The sequence below is a fragment of the Anolis sagrei genome, chromosome Y (assembly GCF_037176765.1).
Source record: "Anolis sagrei isolate rAnoSag1 chromosome Y, rAnoSag1.mat, whole genome shotgun sequence".
NCBI classification, from domain to species: Eukaryota; Metazoa; Chordata; class Lepidosauria; order Squamata; family Dactyloidae; genus Anolis; species Anolis sagrei.
This window is the reverse complement of record NC_090035.1, coordinates 46,271,804-46,293,984: the sequence shown is the minus strand read 5'-3', so window position 1 is coordinate 46,293,984 and position 22,181 is coordinate 46,271,804. Positions and strand designations below refer to the sequence as shown.

The following is a 22,181-nucleotide window of genomic DNA, read 5'->3' as shown; positions in this document are numbered from 1 at the left end:
CTCCAAAAACATCTGGAGGAGCACAGCTTGAGAAACTCTGCTCTATATTGCTCATTTCCAGTCCACAATTTTTCTCCTGTCTCTTCTTTTATCATAGCTCACACTCTTCTGTTCAAACCAAGGATTTTATTTCATCTTCAACCCCCTTTTTTAAAACTTTTTTTGTCCAGAATATTTTTTAAAACCTATTAATGATGCCTACAATATAACCAAGGAGAATATAGTAGATTACAGAAGGCATAAATCGGAAATCCAGCCTTTGGTTACCATTGGAGATGGAGTGGGTGGCCACTTTTAAGTTCCTGGGTGCTAAATTGTAAAGAACAACTGCTCTATGAACTGTGCCAAGATAAGAAATGCGATGTGCTGTGTGTCCAAGAAACACACAGGAATGAACAACAGAAACGACCCAAAGTCCCAGGAATGGTCTTAGTAGCGGAAAGACCACATGCGCAGTATGGAAGCGCCGTCTTTGTCAAACCAGGCCTCCAAGTCAGCAGTGCCCACAACACTGAAGAAAACAATATAGAGGTTATAGCAGTAGAGCTTAATAACATCACCATCACCTCTGTGTACAAACCCCCAAATGAAGAGTTCTGCTTCTCCTCCCCCGAGAATTTTGATAGGCACCAAAGGGCGGTTGTAATTGGTGACTTAAACAGCCATAGCCACGTATGGGGCTATGCCCAAGAGGACAAAAATGGAGAAGCTGTCCTCTCCTGGTCTGAACTGCACAAACTATCACTCATCCATGATAGCAAGCTCCCACCATCCTACAACAGCAGGAGATGGCACCGAGGTTATAACCCAGACCTCCTATTTGTGAGCGACAGCATCATACAGCAATGCACCAAATCAGTGGGACGACCAATTCCAAACACACAGCACCGACCAATAGTATACCAACTGTTCCCAACAATAAGGCTTCAGGAAGTTCGATTTAAACGAAGATTCAACTTCAGAAAGGCAGATTGGACTTAATTCTCAGACATGTTAGATGACATGATCACATCGGCCACGCCAATCCCTGAGGAATACGAGCACTTTATTGAAATCGTGAAAACCTGCTCACGGGCCTCCATACCAAGAGGCTGCAGAACCAAATACCTTCAGGGCATTACCCCTGAAACAGCTGCCTTGTTGGAAAACTATTACAGGCTCCACAACGAAGACCCATTTAGTGAGCAAACCCTCCAGGCAGCGCAGAGCATTGTGTCCTCCATCTCTGAAGCCAAGAAAGAACAGTGGATCAAACTGATCACAGAGGTCGACATGGACAGGAGCAGCCAGAAGGCATGGAGGCTGCTAAGACAGTTGAGCAACAACCCCTCACAAACTAATACCTATGCCAACATAAAGACAGATCAGATAGCACACCAACTCCTGAAGAATGGGAAGCCCAACTTTGCCACCAAAGTAGGAAAGAAACCAATAGCCAGACAACCAGAGATTGAGAACAACAATCTCCATGAACCCTTTACATCTACTGAATTGGACATGGCTCTCAATAAATGTAAAACTGGCAAAGTAGCTGGCCTGGATGATCTACGGATGGAACAAATCAAGAACCTTGGCCCAAAAGCAAGGCGCTGGCTGCTGGAGCTGATGAACAACTGCACTGCATCCTGTCAGATCCCCAAAATCTGGAGGAAACCAAGAGTCATCGCCATCTTGAAGCCAGGCAAAGACCGTGATGATCCAAAAAGCTACAGACCAATCTCCCTGTTGTGCCACCTCTACAAAGTTCAGGAGAAACTTATTTTGCATAGAATTACGGAAAAAATAGACCCATGTCTGATCCCACAGCAAGCTGGCTTCAGAAAAGGCAAAAGCTGCACATCGCAAGTGTTGAACCTGACTCAGCACATAGAAGATGGCTTTGAAAGGCAGCAGATCACAGGAGCTGTCTTCATAGGCCTGTCAGCAGCCTATGATACTGTGAACCACCATCTCCTCCTGAGAAAAAGGTATAATATCACAAAGGACTACCACCTCACCTGCCTCATAGGAAACCTGCTACAAAACAGGAGCTTTTTTGTTGAGTTCCAGGGCCAGAGAAGCAGATGGCGGAAACAGAAGAACGGCCTGCCTCGGGGGAACGTGCTTGCTCCATCCATATTCAACATCTACACAAATGACCAGCCATTGCCAGAAGGGACAGTGAGTTTCATCTGTGCTGATGATCGTGCCATTACTGCTCAAGCAGGGAGCTTTGAGATGGTAGAACAGAAGCTTTCCGAAGCTCTAGGTGCTCTTACTGCCTATTACAGGGAAAACCAGCTGATCCCCAACCCATCTAAAACACAGACATGTGCCTTTCATCTCAAGAACAGAGAAGCATCCCGAGCTCTGAAGATCACCTGGGAAGGAATCCCACTGGCGTATTGCAGCGCACCCAAATACCTGGGAGTCACTTTGGACCGTGCTCTTACCTACAAGAAGCATTGCCTGAACATCAAGCAAAAAGTGGGTGCTAGAAACAATATCATATGAAAGCTGACTGGCACAACTTGGGGATCACAACCAGATACAGTGAAGACATCTGCCCTTGCGCTGTGCTACTCTGCTGCTGAGTATGCATGCCCAGTGTGGAACACATATCACCACACTAAAACAGTGGATGTGGCTCTTAATGAGACATGCCGCGTTATCATGGGGTGTCTGCGCCCTACACCACTGGAGAAATTACACTGTCTAGCCGGTATTGCACCACCTGACATCCGCCAGGAAGTGGCAGCCAATAGTGAAAGGACCAAGGCAGAGACATCTCCAGCTCATCCCCTATTTGGGTATCAGCCAGCACGTCAACGACTTAAATCCAGACATAGTTTTCTAAGATCTACAGAGACACTCGCTGAAACACCTCAGCAAGTGAGAGTCCAAAAGTGGCAGGCTCAAACCCAGAACCTCAACCAACGGCTGATACCAAATGAGGAACTCCCCCCATGCCACACAGAGGACTGGGTGACTTGGAAGGCGCTGAACAGAATGCGCTCTGGCACCACAAAATGCAGAGCCAACCTTCAGAAATGGGGCTACAAAGTGGAATCCTCGACATGCGAGTGCAGAGAGGAGCAAACCACTGACCACCTGCTGCAATGCAACCTGAGCCCTGCTACATGCACAATGGAGGACCTTCTTGCAGCAACACCAGAAGCACTCCAAGTGTCCAGATACTGGTCAAAGGACATTTAATCAACTACCAAACTCACACATTTTGTATTTTCTGTTTGTTTGCTTTGTTCTGTTAGAAATGAAATATAACTGACTGGCTGCTCTGACACGAGAAAAAAAAATATATTGTTAAGGAGGACCTGAGCTGGGGCAGCATTTATACTAAGAGGCTCCAGCAGAGACTGTATTATGTAAGGCTTTTAAGAAACCAACAACTGAATGGAAAACTGCTGGTGACTTTCTACAGCTGTGCTATAGAGTATGTTCCAACCTACTGCACCTGTGTCTGATTTGCTAATTGTACAGAAGAAGATAGGAAGGCAGAGAATGATTGGTTGCCATCTTCCCTTCCTCTCCTCTTTAGAAGAATTTTATAATTTCCAGTGCCTTAAGAAAGCTCAAAATATTCTTAAGGATCCATTTCACCCTGGATATTCCTTTTTTGAATTATTACTATCTGGTAGCTATTTTTGAAGTTGCTGATACCAACCTGAATGCCAGCGGGTCGACACACTGCTTGTCCAAGAATTCCATAGATTTTCTCTCTGTCTTCTTCTGTAATATTTTCTGGAAGCAGGCTTTGAACTTCGGCTTTCTCTCTTGGCAGCAAGCGAACACCTCCTTGACTAGAAATCACATATTTTATCTCCTCAAAAAGCATGTAAGCTAACATACCTGTACCCTGCCAAATATTATTTTCTAATGTTTTGGTATGCAAATGACTGACAACATTAAGTAAAGACATATTTTCTGCAGAAAAGCCAAAGCAATTACTGCTTCTCAAAATGTGAAAGAATATCTTACAGAACCGCCAATGGTAGGTTACATACCTGTGACCATCTTTCTTCGAGTGATGCTTTGTGAATTCACACATATGGAGTGTCTGCGCCTGCGCAGGCCCCAACGGAAACTTCTCTAGTTTAAACTTTTCAAGTTTTTGGCGGTAACCCCGCCAAGTCCCCGGCATGGCATAAAAGGCGCCCAGCGCACACTCAGCAGTTCCTACATCGCAAGGCAGCAAGAAAGCCAGAGGTTTGTTAGAGGGGAGGCTGGGCGGGTTTGTGTGAATTCAGAGCATCACTCAAAGAAAGATGGTCACAGGTATGTAACCTACCATTTTCCTTCATGGTCTCTGTGAATGCACACATGTGGAGACTAGCAAGCTGAGGTCCCGGAGGTGGGAAGAACAAACTGACCCTTTAATAAAGGACCAAACAATTTTATTGAAGTATCAAAAGCCATCACAGTATCCCCTGGGAAAAGGGGAAGAACGTATGTAAAATACATAGGAGTACGTGATCCTCCTTTGGCCCAGAAAAGAAGGCCATTGTCACCGTATAAACACACTCATTGAAATGAGAGCACACATATTACAGTTGCATAAAACATTCAACATCTTAGCATAACCACGATAGCTTTCGAGGCCATGAATAGCCTCGAAAGCAACAACACTCCTGAGCCCGAGAGGGAAAAAGGTGGCAATTACTTATGCAAGAGCAGAAGTGACATGGTATCCTTCAGTGGGCAATAAACATGACTGAAAGGACGCATAAAAATGCAGGAGAGGTCATGACATCAAAAAACATATTCATGAACTGAGCAGTATGCATATAATGACATTGACATCCGACATGTAACACGGTACTGAGGAACACGGTAACGAAGCTAGGGGGAATAAGAAGTCAGGACTGCCCTCTCAAAGGCCATGTCGGGCCTATGCCTGGTGTCCAGTCTATAATGGGAAACAAAAGTCTGTGGGTTTGCCCAAATGGCTGCCTTGGAAATAGAGTCCAAGGGAATCCCCTTCAAAAAGGTAGTTGAGGCGGCCATCGCCCTGGTGGATCGGGCTCGAACGACAGAGGGAGGCTGGCAATGGGCTAGCTGGTAGCACAATTCGATGGTCGATGCATCGACCCATGCCCAGCCTGTCTTGGGCGTATGACACAAAGAGTCTTTGAGTCCTTCGAGACTGGGAAGTCCTGTCCCTATAAAACAACAAGGCCCTCCGCACATTGAAGAGGTGCAGTCTTTTTTCCACCGAGGTGGATGGCAATTGAAAGAAAGAAGGCAACACAATGTCCTCGTTCACATGGAAGGGGAAAACAATTTTTGGGAGAAAAGAAATGTCCATGCGGAGAACTGCTCTATCTGCATGGAAAATCAAATAAGGTTCATCAACCCGCAAAGCCGCCAGTTTGGATGGCCTATGGGCCGAGGTGGCACCTTCCATGAAAGGAGGCGAACGTCGACTGTCGCCAGGGGCTCGAATGGAGGCAGCACCAGGTGAGCAAGGACAAGGTCAAGTTTCCAGCCAGGGGTTGGAGGCTGAACTGGAGGGTGAAGGTTGTTGAACCCCTTCAGGAAGGATCCCACCAAGTAATTCTGGAAGAGATAGGTTTCCCCCTCTCTGCTGGGCATGCCATAAAATGGCGGAAAGATGGGACTTAAGTGACGATAGCAAAAGGCCGCGCTCGGTAAGGGTAAACAAAAACTGAAGAACAGACGGTATGGAAGGTTGGGATTCCTCTATTCCCCTTTCAAAAAGGAAGGTCTGGAATCGGGCAAAGCAGGCCGCGTATGATTTTTTCGTGGCTGGCTTGTGGGACGCAGTCAGGAAGGAGAGGACATCCGGACACAGTGCCCTCAGAACTGGATCCTCCATGCTGAGAGGTGTAGAGATGGGAGGTCGGGATGGCGTCGGACTCAATCGTCGGAAAGTTGAAGGAGAACCGGGAACCATGCCTGACGAGGCCATGCCGGTGCTATCAGGATACAGTTGGCCTGAGCCGCCTGGATCCTCTCAATCACCCTGGGGGTGAGTGGGAAGGGTGGGAAGATGTACAGCAGATCTCTCGACCAGTCGAGTAGGTACACATCCCCAAGGCACCCCGGTACCATGTCCGGTGGGAGACGGGCTTCGAACCTCGGAAGCTGGGCATTCAAGGGAGACGCCAAGAGGTCGACGTCCGGCCAACCCCAGTCGTCGAAGAGAATGGCAAGCTCTTGTGGGTTGAGCTTCCACTCATGGGAAGATGACCATGTTCAACTTAAAGAGTCCACCTTGATATTCTGGGAACCTGGGAAATATATCGCCACCAGTGAGACCGACCTGGTCACGCACCACTCCCAAAGTTGCAGCAAAAGGGCCAGTAGCTTTTTCAACCCCGTGCCGCCTTGCTTATTTATATAGTACATGGCCACCATGTTGTCCGTAAGGATTTGGACATTTTTTCCTGTGACCAGAAGGGCAAACGCCCAGAGGGTTTGAAGATTGCTAGAAGTTCTAGATAGTTGATGTGGCACAGCCTCTCCTCTGCAGACCACAGGTCTTGGACGGAGAGTTCTCCTGTATGGCATCCCCATGCGAACATAGACGCATCTGTGGCGAGGGTGATGGATGGGGGTTCGGGATGGAAGGGAATGCCCACAATTTCAAGAATTTTTGTACGGCTGGCAGAACGGTAAGGCGTTTTGACGCGTGGTCTCTGACCGGGTTGAAGTGGTCGAGAAACCACCTTTGAAGAGGTCGAAACCGAAGCCTTGCCAGTGGGGTCACCATCACCGTGGAGGCCATGTGGTCAAGCAGGATTTGGATTTGCTTGGCCGATACCGTTAGAGATCGAATGCCTTGGAGTGCCTCGAGGCAGAGTGCCCTGAACCTTGCTTCGGGAAGGAGCACAGACTGGGTCAGTTAATTCAACATGGTGCCGATGAACTTAATGCACGTCATTGGAGTCAAGTGCGACTTTTCTTTGTTCAGCTGGAGGCCGAGATCTCCGAGGAGGGAGACTGTTCTTTGGATCTGCGACCTTAGGAGTGCTGGGGAGTGTGCTGCCAGGAGCCAATCGTCCAGATATGGAAAAATTCAGAATTTTTCCTTTCTGAAAGCTGCGGCGACCACCGACATACATTTTGTAAAAGTCCTTGGGGCCATTACGAGCCCAAACGGGAGCACGTTGAAGGAGTACGCCTGTCCTGCAACTCGGAAGGCAAAAAAACATCTGTGGTGCCTTTGAATTGAGAGATGGAAATAAGCGTCCCAGAGGTTGATGGATGAGGAGAAGTCCCCGTGTTTGAGGAGGGGAAGTATGGACGACACCATCACCATTCTGAACTTCTGAGGCCTGTTGAAGGAGTTGAGGTCTCTCAGGTCCAGGATTGGGTGGAGGGAACCATCTGGCTTGGGGACGGTGAAATATTTGAAGAAGACCTGCTTGTTGTAGCAGTCTGGCAGGGGAGAAATAGCTCCTTTTAGAAGAAGGATGTCGACCTCCAACAGGATTGGAGAGGAGGATTTGGTCTTGACGATGTCTTGTTGGTGGGAGTTCCTTGAACTCCAATGCATAACTTTCCTCCACAATTCTTAGGAGGTGATACTTCACCATGCACCGATGAAACTTGCAAGGCGGTCGCCAAACGGCAAGTGTCAAGGTCAAGATTTGAGGTCGGGGATTGAAAGGAGGGACATGGGAACAGCATCTGTACCGGATAAGGAGTCAGTATCGTCCAGGAGAGCGTGAAACACGGTGCCTGGGATGGTTTCCTTCCGACGCTTGGCGGGACCTCGACCATTGTTGCGGTTGTGACTGACGCTGCTGAGGCTGCTGTGGTTGATGGGTCTGCTGCTGCGTAGTCTGCAGGGGGCAAAACGTCTGACGATACTGGAACTGCCGGTATGGAGCTCCATTCTGCCGTCTCGAGTACTGGAACCACCTTGTTCTATGGGATTGAGATTGGTTCTCAATCCCGCGCTTGGCTGCCAGTATCTTAAAGTCCTGATTCACCTTCAATTTGTCATCAGTCCGCACATTAAAGAGACCGAGAGTGTCGAAGGGCAAGCCCTCGATGACCTGCCTTGACGATGTTGAGGCCGGAGGATCGGAGCCAGGCGTGTCTTCTGACAGCGATCGAATGAGCAATCATCTTCCCAGTTGTGTCCCCTGTGTGCTTGGCCATCTGCATCTGGTGATGCGCCAAAGAGTTTGCTTCCTGGGCCAGGGTGGTCAGGATGGCACGGTCTTCTTCTGACATCCGTTGGAAGAAGGGCATGGCTTTTTCCCACAGGATCTGCTGGTACGCTCCCATACAGGTGCCATAGTTGGCCATTTTGGCCAGCCAGAGGGCACCCGAATAGTTTTCAGCCCATGGCATCGAACCACTTTTCCTCCCAGTCTGAGGGGGTCGAGGGCTGTCTCCCGAATGCTTGTGCAGCCTTCACTACCACCGAGTTAGGGTCGGGGTGGTGCTTCAGCCATTCTAGGCCCTCGTCATCAGTTCGGTACCAGGCCTCAATCTTCTTGGAAGTAGGAGGGAAGGAGGATAGGGTTTTCCAAAAAGCTTGGATAACATCCAGGAAATATGGCAGGAAGAGTAGCAGAGGGACCGGCAGTGTCTCTGAATGAACCCGTTTGAACACTGCATCAGTAACTGCATTGGAACTGTGTTTAACCTCCAGGCCCAAAGTGTCTGCCATGCGGGCCATCTGGTAAGTGATGGCCCTGAAATTGTCCGTCGGTGATGGAGGGTCGGCCTCATAGGCATCATGGTAGGGGACCTTTCGATACCGAGGGACAGTACCGAGCCAAGTGGACCGAGGCAGCAAGTTCTCCATTTTCCTCCTCTTCCTCTGCTTCAGGAGGGGGTGAGGATGAGGAACGGTTTTGTGAAGGTGGAGGAGGAGGCGGAAGTCAGGGAGAGGATGGGGTTGGAGGTTGCTTGGAGGCTGAAGACTGAGCAGCACGTGCCAGTCTGGCCGTTTGTCTCCCCCTTTCCGGCATCACCGTGGGTGGAAAGAGCTCATCTGGCAGTAAGTCCAAGTGGCCGGTTGGATGCCTCTATCACAGAATCACTGGGGATTCTGGCCACACTACGGGCATCTCTGTCAGCATCTGTTACTCCTGTGTTGGTTGTTGGAGGGGCTCTGGCTGGGCCGACTCGATCGGCAAAGACCTCACCGACGTGGTGGCCAATGAGGCTGTCATTGCCCTTCAGGAAGAAGACGATGAAGAAGGGGGAGGCATCGTCTTTTTCTTCTTCGCCAGGGGTTGAGTCGATGTGAACTTCGAGAGTGACTTCCTGGCTTAGGAGAGACTGAAGAGGAGGAAGTTGCGGCACAACGAGATTCCTCCTGGCCCCGACGAAAGGCAATACAAACCGCAGTTAACAATGGCGGAGTTGCTGTTGTCAACCTTGTGGACTGGGCTGACCTTACCGAAGCCACACAGCTGGTTGAGGAATGGCACACAGGTACGGTCTCAGTAGTTACCGTACAAGGCCTCTTGGTCTGTTTGGTCGGCCTCGTGGTCTTCAACGTCATCGGCATGGTTGCTCGAGGTCTCTTTTGTGCTGCCTTAGTTGCCTTTGTTCGAGGAGTCGCGGGTTGTGAGGGCAGATCGGCCGGTTGGGAGGTCAATGCCGCTGTCGAGGTCAACGGTTGTGCAGTCAATGTCGATGGTCGGACAGCTGACATCGAGGGTGCCGGTGCCAGAGACTGCTGGTATAGCAAGTACCGCAGGCGGTGAACTCGGTTCTTCCGAGACTGTGCCGTTAAGGCTTGGCAATGACGGCAGAAATCAGCAATATGGGCCTCGCCGAGGCAAATAAGGCACAAAGAGTGCTTATCCGAATCTGGAATCTTCCTAGAACACTGCGTACAATGCTTGAATCGAGTCGTGGACATCGCAGAAGTTCCGGAGTAAGCCTTGTGGTGGAAAAACAGGAACTGCAGAGTGTGCGCGCGGGGTGCCTTCTATGCCCTGCCGGGGACTGAGTGGGGTTACCGCCAAACGTGAAAAGTTTAAACTAGAGAAGTTTCCGTTGGGGCCTGCGCTAAACAGGATGTAACCAGAGCATGGACTACCGTGGTATTAACCAATAGCTGACAAGGAGAAATGGCAATGTCTTGTTCTCACTATTCCTGTTGGCATGCATGCCTATACTTCCTAGGCTATGAGAAATGGGAATCGTTGGAGCACTCTTCTCTCGGCTCATGAAGGCGAGCTTACTCATTTCCTTGCTCTACTCATCTCACAAGGCTCACACATTAGGAAAAAAGTAGTCTTGTCAAAAAAGGTTCAAAGATTAAGAGAAATATGTCATAATGATTCCGTCAGAAAGTCAACTGCCTGTAATCATTAGCCTGAAGCACATTTTGAACTTGTTTAGTGTTTAAGAACAAGATTTACCTGGCATTATCAACTACCTTTCGGCCCCATCGGTAAGCCCAGCTAGCAAGTGCAGCCCACGATTTAGCGACTTCTGACGCTTGAGCTGAAGACAGGTGGTAGAGCTGCCCCAAAATGAAGTCAGGTTCTCCAACACCAATATTGACTAGAATGGAGAACAAAATGTTGTTAATGTCTTGTATATTTTCAGTTATGTATTTATATATTTGAAATATTTAACAAAATGTTTTAAGAAACAGAATGGAGAACAAAACATGTAGCGATTAATTTTAAAAGGTACACGTGACAAGGTTAGAAAAAGCCCAAATGGCTTGATTTTTACATGCCTTTTTATTGCAATGCCTCTGCTTTTTAGAGTGAAGCCTAGACCGTCTTGACATATATGTTGCCTAAGAAATACTGCTGGAGCATTTTTTAAAATTTAAATATACTGGATTGATTTGATACATAGTATGGTAGCGGCAATGAAATCAATGGAGCTTAAGTTAGTTGTGATTTATCTCAAGCAATATGAAAATATGCATGTTGCTTACCTGTAAATGTTTCCTCGAGTGGTAGTCCGTGAAATTTGCCCATAATGGGTTTTAGTTCTGTGCATGCGCAGCTGTTCAGAACCTTCTAGAATCTTATAAATGAAACAGGCCCCATCCACTATCTCCATTTATAATGTAAGTGCCCGAGCGGGGCGGAGCCTTAGTTCCATAGTCGCCAGCAGCAGCTATGAGAGGAAGGCATGACCACTGTGAGGATGGGCGGGGGATGTGCGAATTTCACAGACTACTACTCGAGGAAACACAGTTACAGGTAAGCAACTTGCATTTTCTCTTCGTGGAGTTTGTGAAAAACGCACATAGTGGGTGATTAGCAAGCTACTAACCTTTGGAGGCGGAGTCATGCGACGCAGGAAAACAGCTCCGCTCAACCGAAGGCTGCATCCTTCCTTGCCAGGGCATCCAACTTGTACTGTGTGGTGAATGTCGACAGAGTTAACCAAGTCGCTGCCCTGCAGATGTCATCAATGGGAATGCCCTTTAGGAAGGCCTGCGAGGTGGAAACGGCCTTTGTTGAGTGAGCACAGACCTGCTGAGGGGGCTAGTCTTATTCTTGAGACGATCCATGAGGCCAACCTCTGTGACGATACAGGCAAACCCAGCAAGTTTTTCCGGTACTTGAGAAAGAGGTTGACTGATTTTCTGTGTGGAGCAGTCCTGTTAGTGTAGAAAGCCAAAGCCCGCCTGACGTATAGAACCACTTCCAAAGGAGAGGAAGGATTAGGGGAAAATGCTAGCAAGGAGATAGCCTGTGATAGATGGATGCGAGAGACTACCTTTGGCAGGAATGAAATATCAGGGCGGAGTACTACCTTTTCTCTGTAGAAGCAGAGGTATGGGGTGTCCTCCCTCAGAGCACAAATTACACTCACTCTTCTGGCTGATGTAATGGCCACCAAGAATGCAGTCTTCCATGGCAGATGAGAGATGTCACAAGTCGCCATGGGTTCAAATGGTGGTTTAGATAACTTCACTTTATTTCTTAATTAGTCGCTCTCCACCAAGGTGCTTCGAGCGACTTACAATCTAAAATAGCATTTACACAATATGAAAACATTCAACATAAAAACATTCAACAGTGGCTATTTGGCAAATTAGATCTGATTACTTAAATGCACAACCAAACAGCCAAGTTTTGAGTGCCTTTACAAAAGGAAGCAACTCCGACATTGTATGGAGGCAATGAGTTTCACAGAATTGGAGAATAGATCAAAAAAGCTCTACGCCTTGTAGCTTCCAGGTGTACCTCACTAGGGCCCGGTATGTATAGGAGATGTTCCTGGGTGAATCGAGGTGACCACTGTTAGAGAAAAGGAATGAGGCGGTCCCTAAGATATAAAGGTCCTTGGCCATTTTGAGCTCTAAATGTCAGGATCAGTATCTTGTAAGAGATCCGATGTTCTACTGGTAGCCAATGCAGTTGTTGCAGAATTAGTGTAATATGGGATCATATAGATGATCCCGCTAGCAGCCTGGCCGCTGCATTTTGGACCTTCCGAATCTTCTGGGTTGTTGACTTCGGAAGGCCGGCATACAAGGTGTTGCAATAGTCCAACCTTGTGGTGACTGTTGCGAGTGCTTCTACTGAAAGGTCGGATGCCAATTTCCTTGCCTGGCGAAGATGAAAAAAGGTCTGCTTAATTATGGCAGTGATCTGGGCCTCCATCGTCAGCGATGAGTCCAACACAACCCCAAGGCTTTTAACAGTGGCAGACGGAACCAGAGCTTCCCCATCGAAATCAGGCAGAACTTGGATTAATTCTGGCGGCTGGCCAGGCCAGAGTATCTCAGTTTTAGCAGGATTCACTCTTAGTCTGCTTGTTCGCAACCAAGTCATCACTGCTTCCAAACAGCCTAAAGTTCTCAGGAATCGCTGTTGTCCCAGGTTTGAGACGAAGGGTAGCTGGGTATCATCTGCATACTGGTAGCACTCTATGCCAAAGCTCTGCACCAGTCCAGCAAGTGGCCGGACGTAGATGTTAAATAACAGGTGTGAGAGGATAGCACCCTGGGGAACTCCACAGCAAAGGCAGGAGCTCTCAGAGCTTTGGTCTAACCACTCCACCCTCTGTCTCTGGTCCCGGAGGAACAAACTGAACCATTTCAGGGCTAAACCTCGTACACCACACATAGCCAATCGATGAATCAGCAAGTCATGGTCCACTGTGTTAAATGCAGCTGTGAAGGCCAAGAGTACTAATAGCGCTGATCCGCCTCAGTCTAATTGACGACGAATTTCGTCAGGAATACCGACCAAGACAGTCTCTGTCCTATGACCTGAACGAAAGCCTGATTGAAAGGGGTCCAAACCCACAGTCTCATCTAAGAATTGCTGTAGCTGCCCCGCCACTGTCCATTCAATCACCTTGCTCAAAAACGGAAGGTTGAAACTGGGCGATAGTTACTAGGTATGGCAGTGTCTAGGCTTGGTTTTTTCAAGAGAGGGTGGACCACTTGTTCTTTAAGGCAATCTGGAAAAACTTCTTGCTCCAAGGAACTGTTGATGATGCTCCTTAAGGGATCTCGTAGTCCCTCCCAGCACTCCTTAACCAACCGGGAGGGGCAAGGATTGAAGGAGCAGGTGGTTGCTCTTGCTGCAGCTAGATTCTTTTCCATGTCTTCCCTTTCTAATGGCACAAAATGTTCTAGAAGTTGGCCACTAGAAGGCCAGATGGCCTCTAGTTCCCTCCATGTGTCCTCTGTGGGAGGTAGCCCTTCGCGGAGCAGATTGATCTTATTTATAAAGTGGCTCTGGAAGGTCTCTGCTGTAATATCTTGACTAGCCACATCTTTGGCCGGATGGGTTGTATTTGTGATGTTACGAACAATTTTAAATATTTGAGCAGGTTGAGATATGGCGGATGCCATCAATGAGGAATTATATTCTTTTTGGCCTCTCTGGTGGCTACTTCATAGATTTTTGATGTATTTCAAAAGCCAACTTTGATGTTTCATCAGGTTTCTTGCGCCATTTATGTTCTAATCTCTTCCACTCAAGTTTCATCTGAAGTAATGCATTCGTGAACCATGGAGATCTATTCCGGCAAGGGCAAAGAGCCCGTTTAGGGGCAACTATATCTAAGGCAGTTGATAGATTTTTGTTCCTGTTTTCCACTCATTCACATAGAGAATAAGCGGTGTAATCCAGTTCTTTAAGAACACTCGAAAGTCTAGTAGGATCCATCAGCTTCCTTGGCCACACAAAAATTTGTTCCTTCTCCAGACACTGTGGTAGTGGAATCCCTATTTGAGTGTTCAGGATGTAGTGGTCAGACCAAGGTATCTCCAAGACTGAAGAGAGTCACTTGTATTCTGATACTAAAAATCAAGTCCAAGGTGTGCCCAACTCAATGAGTAGGACCAGTCACCATTAATGAGAAGCCTATTGTTTCCATAGATTGTACTAGTCCCTTGCAATTGAAGAAGAAAACAACCTATCTGCATGTAAATTGAAGTCTCCCAATACGATGAGACTTGGGAACTTCAGGGCCCAGTCTGCTACAAGATCTAATAACTTGGGGATGCTCTCATTCGGGGATGCTCTCATTCCCAGGGGCCCGATAATTTAAGAGGATAGTCACTTTCCCTAGCAGCTAATGTCAAACCTATACATTTGATACCCATAATATCTGGCGTAGGAATAGTTCTAATGGAGAAATGATTGCGGGCTACTATTCCCACCCACCCCTCCTCAACCCCCCTTTTGAGATCTTTGAAGCATCTGGAAACCTGAAGGTGTTAGTTCATATAAGGGAATATTATCTCTTTCCCGTATCCAGGTTTCTGTAATGTATATTACATCTGTCTTCTGATCAACAATAAAGTCTCGAAGGGTTGCTGTTTTGTTCACCACTGACCTAGCGTTGATCAGTTGCAAGGTCAAGGGGGACAAAGGAGAATGGTTCTCATTATCATATTTGGGAAATCACATAATACAGATGGAAGCCGAATCTGTCGCTGACTTTCTTTTTTTTAGAGACCAGCACGCTATCATTCTCATATCCCTCTCCCGATGATTACTGGGGTCGTCCTCCCAGTACTGTGAGAGCACTAGTTTTAAGCTTCACGCCGGGGGAAGGGGGGACACAACCGGTGGGTGCAGATTAGTGTAACCCTTAAGAAACAGCCTGATCATGGGGGTCATGGAAGCATGATAGGCCTCCTGCATGTCGTCTGTGCCATGAGATGGCCGCCAGGTAGCACTTGAGTGATGACAAAGATAATCCTTTATTGGACAGGTGAACCAGAAAGTCCAAAGTAATTGGTGTGGGGGCAGTAAGCGGGTCTGCCGCCAATGGCTTGAGGAACTCTAGGAACCGAGACCATTTGTAGGTATAGGCCTTCTTGGTTGCCGCTTTCTAGGCTGCATTGATTATCTGTTGCACCGCCTCAGAGAGTGGTGCTGGGGTCACAGCCTCAAAGCTGTGTGTTGCAGGGAGGCTAGATCTGGGTGGTGGACCTGACCCTCCTGGATAGACAGTAGATCCGGTCTGGACCGCAAACGGAGATACTCCCTGCGAGAGGCTTGGAGGAGAAGGGCGAACCAGTGCTGGCGAGGCCACCATGGGGTGACTGGCATAGAGTCTGCCTCATCCACGATCATCTTGGGAACCACCCTGGATATTAGAGGAACTGGAGGGAATGTGTATAGCAGGCCCCGAGACCATGTGTACATGATGCATCCTGGCACTGTTCTGGGGCGAAGTCTGGCACAGAATGTGCCGCATTGTTTGTTCACTGGCGACGCAATCAGGTCAACATCTGGCTGGCCACAATGATGGGCTAGGAGGTTGAATTCTGCTCGGTGGAGTTGCCACTCGTGGCTTGAGTTTGTTGTCCGGCTGAGGGCGTTAGCGAGGAGATTCTCCTCTCCCAGGAGGTGCACACGGTGAGATGGATCTTTCGTGGAATGCACCATTCCAATATTGCCACATCTAGTTGTGTTCCGTCCTGTTTGTTGATGTAAAATTCCACTGTCATATGGCTGTTAGCAGTTGCACAGTATGTCCAGTGATCTGGGGCTCAAACGCACACAGAGCTTTCTGTACTGCCTAGAGTTCGAGATAATTAATGTGATGGCTTGCCTCCTCTTGGGACCACTGCTCGTGTATTGTCAAGTCCTGGATGTGCACCCCCCACCCTTACATCGAGGCATCCGTTGAAAGCCAACGGGACGGACGAGGTTGTTGGAAGGGCATGCCTGAAAGGACATGCTTTCTCTGAGCCCACCATCGGAGGAAGGATAGGATGCGTTGGGGTGGGTGAAGCCACATGTTTTGGCTGTCGGTTTGAGGTCTGAATACATGCAGAAACCAGTGTTGCAGTGGGCGCATCCTGAGCCTTGCAAACTTGGTGACAGATGCCGTTGAGGCCATGTGCCCAGCAGAGATTGTATGACCCAAGCAGAAGAATATCTCCAAGCACAAATGTTGTCCACAGCAGATCTAATGGCGCGAAAACAGTCTTCTGGAAGTTAGGCCTTTTCTTCAATGGAATCTATGGTCGCACCAATGAATTGGACATGAGAAGAAGGGCTCAAAATGGATTTTTCAAAGGTGACCATGAGTCCTAGGCTCTGTAAGAGAGACAGCGTGAAGGAAACATCAGAATGGAGGCCTGACTTTGATTGTGCCGTGAGAGCCAGTCGTCTAAATATGGAAACATTATGACTCCTCTCTGGCTCAATTACGCAGCTACGACTGCAATATATTTCGTAATACAGCCTCATCCATAGATAGATCCTCAATTACTGTTCTAGCTGTTACAAGTCCAAAAGGGAGTACATTGAAAGAATATAACTGGGTGCCTAAGGCAAAACTAAGAAACCTGCGATGATCTGGTCTAATTGAAAAATGAAAATATGCGTCCCGCAGATCGATTGTTGCAAACCACGTTTCTGGTCTTAATAGTTGGATGATAGTCGAGAGGGTGACCATCCGGAATGTGCAAGGCTTGATGAAATAACTGACATCCCTTAAATCTAGTATGGGGTGGAGGCCACCACCTCTCTTGGAAATTAAGAAGTATCTGGAAAGGAAACAGTACTTAGCCTCAGAGAATTTGAGTTTGGAAATAGCTCCTTCATCCAAAAGAGCTGATATCTCCTCGTTTGGGTGAGGGGTTAGTTATCTTAATGTTTCCCACTGGTGGTTACTGTTGAAATTCTATGGCATATTCATTCTCTACTATTGAAAGAACCCAGGAATCTGTGGTTATCCTTTTCCACGCATGCACGAAAGGAACCAGGCGATCTTGAAAGGCTCCTGCAGGAGGGCTATCGCAGGGTGTGAAACTGTCGAACAAAGAACAAGACTCAACGGAGTCAACTGTAGAACACTGAACTTTTGTAACTGAGGTATGTATTGAAGAGTTGTTTCTGGCCTGCTGGTTAGAAGCTGTGCCTCTGGCACTCAGTTTGTTTACTTCCTCCACGTTGTTGACTTTTCTATGGTAGTGGAGGCTTTCTGGCAGCCGTTGTCGAGGAGGATTGGCACTGGCGCCCTCTGAATGCTAGTGGGCTGTAATGTCTATGGTGGTGCTGAAATCGATTCGGTCAGTATGGTCTATGATGCTGCGAAAGGGAGAGAAACCATACCTATGAGCTATCTGGTGCATTTTCTGTGTGTGTTTTAATTGAAAGTATGTATCTGGGTTAAAAAGCCCAGCCTCATCCATACGTAGATCCTCAATTACTGTTCTAGCTGATTGAGATAGTCCTGATGCTCTGATCCATGCGTGATGGCGGAGGGCTACGGCCGTTGCTAAGCGCTAGCCTGCTTCATCCGCCATATGCTTGGCCAGGTCTTTCTGAAAGGAGGCCAAGAATATGGCTTCTTGTTGAAAGGCTTTCACCATCCTCTGCTCATTGGATGGGAGGAGATCAAAGTAAGTTGCTGATTTGCTCCATAAGTAATCCTGGTAGCCAGCCATGTATGCTGCATAATGCGCCATTCTGGATGCAAGGAAGGTTGAGGCATAGATCTTTTTCCCTAGCTCCTCTAGCTTCTTCCCTTTGTCTGAGGGAGTTGTTTGGGATCTTTGGGAGGGTTGGGGTTGACTGACATCCACCACAATGGAGTTTGGCTTAGGTTGCCTCGCTAGCCAGGGGGCAGCAGAGAGATCTACTTTGTAAAGGTTCTCCGCACTTTTAGGCGTAGCTGGCACCGCAGATAGGGCTAAACCTGAGGCTTTACTGAACTGCAGGAAGAAAGACAGTGAAGGCAATATCGTGGTTGGGTGATTATGCTGTTTGGACGAGGGAAACATTGGATCCTCCACAACTTTGGCAGGCTGTGGAACTGTCAATTATAGGGCATGCGACATCCTAATCATTAAGGCAGAGAAGCCCCCGATGTCCTCCATAGGCAGTGCCTCCAGTTCTGGTCGTGAATCGACCCTCAAAAGAGGGGTCCTCCAAATCCGAGGAGCCCAGCATATGGTCCCGATTCCTCTCCTGGGACTGCACCACTAACGATCGGTGCTGGAGGGTGAACAGCGGCAGGAACTGGAGTGGTACCGGGTTGTTTGGGCTGCTGAGGAAGTGCGGTTACTACTCTTGAAGAGTGCTCCGCGGCTCCAAGCAAGGGCAGAGCCGAATTCATCCCGCCAAAATGGGTGTGGCCTGGGTTGGTAGGCATGGCCACCACAAATGGGTGAGTATGGCTACCATAATGGCAGTAATCAAAATGGCAGCAATAACTTTTATCAAATGGGGCATGGCATACTTATAGTGCCCGTAGTCGCAGTGGTAGCGAGAGTGATAGCATTCAGGTAAGTAGTCGTCCTCGTCATACAGTCCTGATGGGCTTCGGGACCGCGAACTCCAAGAGCTCACAGAAGGGGATCTGCACCGGTGCTGAGGCACGTGGCATGGATGGTGCTCTTGGGAGTAGCCTTTTCTAGCAGCCCTTCTTTGCTTTTCGGCAGTCAATACCCCTTCTTGGGATTGTTGAGGCCTGACAGGGTTTGCGAGCCCTTCGCTTGATGGATCGCCACAGGTAAGTCCATCAGCCCGAGAGGACTAACGATCGCTCCTGGACTGGCCCAATCTTGGCTCTCCATGCAGTTGGCGAGAACTTTGGAGGAGCTGACACCCTCCCCCCCCCCCATTCATGAGGGGGGAAGCTGTTTGGGCCACACTTTGCTGAGTTAAGTCTGCCATTAACTGGGGACTGGGAGATGGCTCCTGGGCAGCACCAAGCTGGGCTATGCCTGCTGACAATCAGGGACTCGGGGGCAAGTCCCCCTCCCTGGGTTGCCTCCTCTTCTTGCTCTTCTTGAGTCCTTCTTTCTGTTTGGGGGTGGCTTTGCCATGTTTGGAGGTCTTAGCTCTTTTCGCAGGCTCCGGCTGGGAGTTGCCATTCGCCTCCTGGGTGGGTTGAGGCGATTGGGAAGAGGCAGGCCCTTCAGCATTTGTGGAGTAGAAAGTGATTTGGGCTGGGCGCTTCTCCGGGCAGGTGATGCTCAGGGCCAGGGCTCTCTCATAGAACAGCGCCTTAAACCTTGATTCCCTGTCTTTCTGGGCTCTTGGGGTGAATGCCAGACAGACTTGGCAGGACTAGGGGCGATGGGATTCCCCCAAGCAGAGCAAGCACATCGAGTGCCCATCTGTATCGGGCACATTGCCACCACAAGAGCCACATTTTTTAAAAGGATGTGGAACTCATAATTGAACTCATAATGAAAAGAACTGGCCAGAACCGAGCACAGCCTCCAAGACGCCAAGGATGGGAAAGCCTATATATACCTCTATCTATGTACAGTTCTGTCTTGTCAGTGTATAATGGCATTGAATGTTTGCCATATATGTGTTCTGTGATCTGCTCTGACTCTTCTTCGGGGTAAGAAGTGCAGAATACAAATAATGCAAATAAATAAATAGTAATGCAATTACCCAATACTAAAGTTATCTCAAAATGACACTTGTTACTCAAGTTTTAGAGCTCCCATGTCAAATATATATGCAAACAAAGCACAACTCCAACATGAGATCCCCCCCCCCCCCCTACCTGTGGATTCACTTTCAATTCTGGGATAGTCTTCTTCTATGGTATTAACAGATGGCAAGTCAATCAAACTATAGATGTTTTTAGACAATGTAGAAAGACCAGTGAGATTTTGTTGCTGCCGCGCTCTGTAGACTTGCTTCAGCTGTCCTGAAATCTCCTTCCAATCAGCTTGGATCCATTTGGCGAGCGTAAGGATAGACTTGGCAACAGCATATTCCGCTTTGGCAGATTTACAGAAGCATATGGCACATGAACTCAGCATTTCCATTGCATGGATTGACTGGCCTAAAAAGGATATTTTGTGTAATTGTTTTATTATTATTATTATTTAAAGCTTACGTTTTATTTATGCAGGTTTCAGAAAAGGACAACATTCTTTAAAACACATTTCTTTTGTATATCAAGCAAAAGTTTCCTGGCAGAATCCTGTAGAGATGAGAAAGACGACAAACATCATCTAAAAGGTGAAGAAAGACTGTCTGCTCCTGGCTACCATTGCTGCTGGCTACCACAGCTACCACAGCAAGAGTACTCCTCTGGACAATCCCAACTGAATGCCCCCCAAAGAGGGTGTGCCTCCAAGGACAAACCGAGAATGGGAAACTTTGAAGTCCCTGAACAGACTCAGAAGTGGAGTGGGCAGATCAAAAGGCAACCTGGCAAAATGGCACAACCTAGAAGAACCCTCTGCCTGTTGCAACTGTAGAGCAGAACAAACAACTCAGAACCTGTATGCTTGCCCACAATGCCCTGCCTCATGCACAGAGGAAGAACTGTTTCAAACTATAGACAACACGGCTACTGTTGCCCGGTTTTGGTCTAAAATTATTTAGCCGCTTACATTCCCTCTATTTTATCAGTTTTATACTAATTTATTTATGCAATGTTTTTGACACAAAATAAAATTAAAGGGAATAATTGTTAATACTCTTTCAGTTCTGAAACCCAATGTAAAATGTAATTACACACACATTTAAAAAATAACTCTTGTTCTTCTAAACTCAAAGAAATGCATTAAGAAGATACAACTAAATGTAAATGTAAATTCTGGGGAAAAAACCCACTTACCTGCTGTGTATAACAACTTTGTTTTCTCAATTTCTAGTTCAGGGCCCCATTTTTCATCCATCTGAATGGGTGCTGACAGTTTCTTAAAATGGTGGACTAAATCTTGGGCTGTTGTGGTTTTTCCAAGTTGAATTTTACTGCACTGAGCAAGCAGTCGTGTGGCCAGGGCAACATTCCCACATTTCCTAGCAAATTTTGCAGCAGTAAGCCCCAGTTCCATTAAATGGCTTTGAAGTGGAATACTTTGCTCTGAAAATATACAGAGCCACAAATGTACAGTGAAATCTTTTTAAAAACATTCACTTTTAACAAGCCACACAAGCAGTACTGCTTTGGGCTCAATTTACACATTTACTCAAATGTGAAAGTATCTCCTTAAGCCTAAAACTACCTGGAATATATGAAATTGGCTCTTCCATTTTTATTGGTAGCCTGAGAGGAAATAGTTCATGGACTTCCAAAAACAAGTTTTAAAAAACCCAGCAAGCTTTAAAAATGGAAAAACAAAAACATGAATCTGAAACTGGTTATTCCTTAAACATGTAAGACAGAGAGGCTTCTACTTTAGCATGCTATTTAGAGATAAAGAGTTGTTAGCCTGGAATATAATAATGCAAATGATTTGATACCATTTTTGAGATTAATTGGCAAGAAAGAGGCTGGTAGGATAAGCTTTCATAGACATCCCTATATACTCATGTACAAATCTAGAAAAATCAGCTTAAAAATAACTACCATATTTTCCAGCATATAAGACAGGGCGTATAAGAGGACCCTCAACTTTTCCAGTTAAAATATAGAGTTTGGTATATAAGACTACCCCTCTTCCAACGCACGCCAAACAAAAATTTAAAAAGCATCAGATTTGATTTCAATATGGTAATTTTCCTCCTCTGCCTCTCATATCTCGCACATGCACTGCTTCACTGCAGTCTTCAGGAGCGAGATCTGAGAGGCAGAGGAGGAGGTACGATAATAGGATACAAGGGCAGGCCAGACAGGTAAAAGAGGTGTGTTTTTCTGGGCCCGGTGCCACTCTCTCTTTTTTCCATACCCCGGGCACCCCGGACACCTGCAGCTTGCTCCGCCCTTCACTTACAGCTCCCGGTGAGGTGCCCCTTCACCTCACCATCAGGACCGCATTAAGTCCACGAATCCTGATGAACTGATTTTCTTCTACCGTACTTGTACAGCGT

The 22,181-nt window shown here is 47.5% G+C and overlaps 1 protein-coding gene across 5 annotated transcripts in view; it reads right to left on the bottom strand.

Moving 5' to 3' along the window:
- Nucleotides 1-22,181, bottom strand: part of LOC137095101 (serine/threonine-protein kinase SMG1-like) — a 181,801-nt gene that overhangs the window by 84,005 nt on the left and 75,615 nt on the right. For all 5 annotated transcript variants that reach the window (XR_010908790.1, XM_067461347.1, XM_067461346.1 and 2 more), the window contains 4 exons: nucleotides 20,986-21,234; nucleotides 19,918-20,202; nucleotides 10,359-10,503; nucleotides 3,665-3,800 (listed from right to left, as the gene is read on the bottom strand). Coding sequence is in view for 4 of the 5 variants with exons in the window: in XM_067461347.1 (XP_067317448.1) it covers nucleotides 3,665-3,800; nucleotides 10,359-10,503; nucleotides 19,918-20,202; nucleotides 20,986-21,234 (815 nt within the window). In the remaining variant the exon portion in view is untranslated. The remainder of the gene's footprint in view (nucleotides 1-3,664; nucleotides 3,801-10,358; nucleotides 10,504-19,917; nucleotides 20,203-20,985; nucleotides 21,235-22,181) is intronic.